The sequence below is a fragment of the Diadema antillarum genome, unplaced genomic scaffold (assembly GCF_040938485.1).
Source record: "Diadema antillarum isolate AM-2024a unplaced genomic scaffold, OU_Dant_1.0 seq00002351_RagTag, whole genome shotgun sequence".
Taxonomy (NCBI): Eukaryota; Metazoa; Echinodermata; class Echinoidea; order Diadematoida; family Diadematidae; genus Diadema; species Diadema antillarum.
The window spans coordinates 1-4,173 of NW_027272965.1; the positions used below are offsets into that span (position 1 = coordinate 1).

The following is a 4,173-nucleotide window of genomic DNA, read 5'->3' on the forward strand; positions in this document are numbered from 1 at the left end:
CAATGTGAAAGCTGCTGTATCTTTTGTTGACATGGATCACCGAGCTTACACAATATTCACCGTATGGATCGCGTGTCGCACTCAAATCATTATCTCATAAGTCGCAAAAATCCGTCGAAATTTGAAAATGACTGCATTTTCAGAAATTGGCGTAGAATAAAAAGTACTGAACCAATTTTAATGATTTTGGTATCATTGTCTTCTGCGGAAGATGCTCTTTCTAATGATGTCAAAAAATATATCACTTTTAGAACGCAAAGTACTGAAAATCCACCGTTCCGCTTTTTTTGGGACACCCGGTATATTGGCTTTGTAGGAGCCACTGTGGGCCGCAGGTAGAAAACAAAAACAAAAACAACAGAAAAAAAAGCAAAGACAAAACAAAAGCAAAGACAAAACAGAAGCAAAAAAAAAAACCAAACAACACAACACAAAAAACAGTTGCAAAGTGCAAGATTAGGGGGTTTAGTAATTTCTCTTAATTGCTATTAAGCCCTTTCAAGATATGTGTAGGCCTACCAATGAGTGAAGCAGGCATTCCAGTGTGTGTGTGTGTGTGTGCCATTTACTGAACAACGCACAGTAATTGTTAAAAAAGATGGTTGTCATGACCTTGCTTTTCGATACCTCCTGATGATATCACACTGAAAGTGTTGAAAATTTCATGATATGAAAATTCTGTACCCACTTTGCGCTCTGAGTCTGCCAACTACAGGTTAAATAAAGGATTTAGGTGTGGCTGGTATCAGTATGTACCACGGAGGGAGTTCTTGTGGCTAGGATGGAGCGATATCCAACAAACATTGAAGGGTTAACGGGAGAACTTTGAATTAAATCCTTCAATTGTTATCCCTATAGGAAGTAGAGTGCCAAGTCCTGAAGAATTGGTACATATAACAGATTGATGAGTCATGGTACATTTGACTAATCTTGTTGCCAAAAGTTTTGAATCCTTTTGATAGTCCCTATAATGTCCTGCATCTTTTTAAATGTGTTCCTTTATTTGAATGGTAGGTACGTTATGGGCTTCATGGATACTTTCAATAGGAGTGCAGACCAGATGATCGCTCACTTGGACAAGTTAGCTGATGGCAAGACAGATGTGGCCATGTTGGAGAAATTCAACAGCATCACTCTGGATGTAATTGGAAAGGTCGGGTATATTACGCCTTTCATACCTGTATCAGTGCAGTGGGCATGTTCCCAACTGTTAGGCAACCATGCCTTGAAATGCAATGTCTGTTTGTTTGTTTGTTTGTTTGTTTGTTTTTTCTCATGCATTGTCCGCCAGATTATTAGGATATAGTCAGAGTATGGAATATTTACTGTTAGCATGCCAGTGTATAGCAGAGTACCAGAGAATGCCTTATATTAAACCAGCTTATGTTCTTCTTGTTTCACTTCACAGCTACCAGCATGTGATATTATCACCCCCAAACTCCTGATTTTTGCCTTTATCTGTCAAAAAATATGGGAAATGAATGACAACTAGAATTTTTCTGTATGTGCTGTCATTGGTAGGAGTAGAATTATCACAATAATGTGGTTGTTTATTTACAAGCTCGTGCTGCACAGGGGAATTGTGATACAAACTGGGATTTCAATACTAAGGTCAAATAACAACACAACATGCTTGGTTATGAGCAACTGGTGTAGTGTAATAATCTGAACTGACATCTAACTGAGGGGGAAATCTTATTATGAATGATATAGAAAAATGATTGTCAAGAAGTTGTTGAAGTGATTTCATCTTTGTTGTTTCTTGATTCAGCTTGGTTTTGGTCTTGACTTGAACATCATTGAGGACCCACAATCCCCATTTCCTGTGGCCGCCACAACCTGTCTCAAAGGTCTTCAAAAATCCTTAGTGATGCCATGGTATCCAGTAAGCACTTATCACTTTTTGTTTGCTGGCATGAAATCAATTGTTTGATGTTTTAGTATGCCAGTTTATACCATAGGCTTTTGTGTGGAATCAACTGGTAAATCTGCCAGTTAATTGCATCTAGTACATTCAGAGAGGTATGAATTTGCCAGTAGTTCATTCCATTTGTTTCAACTGGAATTGACTAGTATATTTTAGAGTATGCCACCCGTATGTAGTTTGTTTCAACTGGAAACAACTTATGAAACTGCCACTTGTGTCTTGTATAAAATTGCCCAGTTTATTTCTTTTGTTTCAACCGACATTGACTGGTATATTTCAGAATACTAGTATGGCGTTTTCAACTGTTTTTTTTTCTTTGCTTGGCTACATGTGTTTTTACCCTCAAACAAATTCATCTGTGATTACTTAATAATTATGATAAGAGTTATAGCGCCCTTTCCGCTGGATAAAAAATGCATTCAGAGGTCATGCCTGGGTTGGTCAGTATCAGCATCAAAATTATGTACAAACTACCCAGGCAGTGATCTTTGTAAAAGTGCACTCTTGATGTAAATTAGTGTCGATGCTGTCAAGAGTTTAAGCAAACACCATGGAATTTCCCTTCATTCCCGCCAACAGTATTTGCCTACGGCTGAAGCCCGCAAACTTCGAAAGGAAATCCGCGGTGCCGTCCACTTCCTGCGCCAAATGGCCAAAGACTGCGTCCTCAGTCGGCTTGAATCAAGAGCCCGTGGAGACAAGCAACCAAAGGATGTTCTGACTTTCATCCTGGATGCCAGCAAGGAGCTGGAAGGAAGCCAGAACTTTGGGCTGAATGAGATGATTGATGAGTTTTTACTCTTCTTCATTGCAGGTATGGCAATTTGGCATTGCAAGTACGACAGGATTACTGCAAAACGAGGAATGTTCATGTGCATTTTAATTTCGTGAATTTTGTGAGAGCCAAGATTCGCAAAAGTTCTTGTCTACACTGTACGCATTGAATGTTAGAGGCAACTCGCAAAAATGTCATGCTGCGAAGAAGGCCATCGAGTCCAATTTGCGAAAATTTCGTGCCATGAAAATATTGTGTTTTACAGTATGACATTCCAAGGTGACTTGCTTGGGACAAGACGTCAAATGACAAGTTGTTGAAACTCGGCAAGTCGACTTGTTTTGGACAAGAAGACATGAAAACGAGTTGTTCAAACTCGACAAGTCGACTTGTTTTGGACAAGAAGACAAAATGCCGAGTTGTCAAAATACGACAAGTCGACTTGTTTTGGAAAAGAAGACAAATTGGTTAGTTAGTGGAACAGAAAAGTCGACTTGTTGCGGACAAAAAGACAAGTCAACGAGTGGTTGGAATTTGTTTAGGACAAGAAATCAAGGTGACGAGTTGTTTTTCGACATTTGGGGTCTAGGAACACTACCCCCTGGAAGACTACCCTCCGGATAACTGCTACTTGGATAATTATCCCTCGGGACAATTCCCCCCTAGGGCAACTACCTGCCGGACAACTAACCCCATAGGGCAATTACCCTCCAGGGCAATTACCCTCTAGGACAACTACCCCCTAGGACAACTACCCCCTGGACAACTATCCTCCTAGGGCAATCACCCCTCTGGGCGATTCCCCCTTAGGACAACTACCCCATGGATAACCACCCCAGGATGACTACCCTTGGATAACTACCCCTAGAATAACTACCCCCAGATAACTACCGCCGCAGATATCTACCTCTTGGATAACTACCCCCCGGATAACTACCACCAGATAACTACCCCCGGACAGCTACCCCTGGACAACTACCCCGGATTACTACCCCTGGATAACTACCCCCTGGATAACTACTCCCCGGATAACTACCCCCCCCCCCCGATAACTACCCCCGGATAATTACCCCCGGATAACTACCCCCTGGATAACTATACCCCCGGATAACTACCACCCGGAATACCCCCCTCCCCCTTTTGTTGCCCCCCCCCCCCCTCCCCTCAGAAAAAGAAATCCCCTGGATAACTTTAGGGCCTTTACATCCTGGTTGAATATCTCACTCAACGTGAAAGACGTTAGCAGCTGTATCCACGTTCTCCGATATAAGACATTCATGTACTGTAGTACATTATTATATACATCTTTAACACGTGGAGCCTTCTTTTATGTGGCCTAAACTGAACGATGATAAATGTTCAGTTATTGGTTTTCAGAATCATATGTTAAGTAAATTCGATCATTAATGATGTTATGTCCATATCGGTCCTGTCTCTAGCACTTGTATACTTCATCAAAAACAGCCCGTAA

General features: G+C 41.2%; 1 protein-coding gene across 1 annotated transcript; it reads left to right on the forward strand.

Annotated features, from left to right (window-relative positions):
* Positions 1–1,014: 1,014 nt before the first annotated feature.
* On the forward strand, positions 1,015–3,512 carry LOC139714626 (cholesterol 24-hydroxylase-like; the record flags this gene model as incomplete). Its single annotated transcript, XM_071626305.1, has 4 exons — positions 1,015–1,153; positions 1,772–1,885; positions 2,507–2,741; positions 3,481–3,512. Coding segments are annotated over 4 exons (520 nt in total), but the record flags the coding sequence as incomplete, so codon positions are not given.
* Between the last annotated feature and the right edge of the window lie 661 nt (positions 3,513–4,173).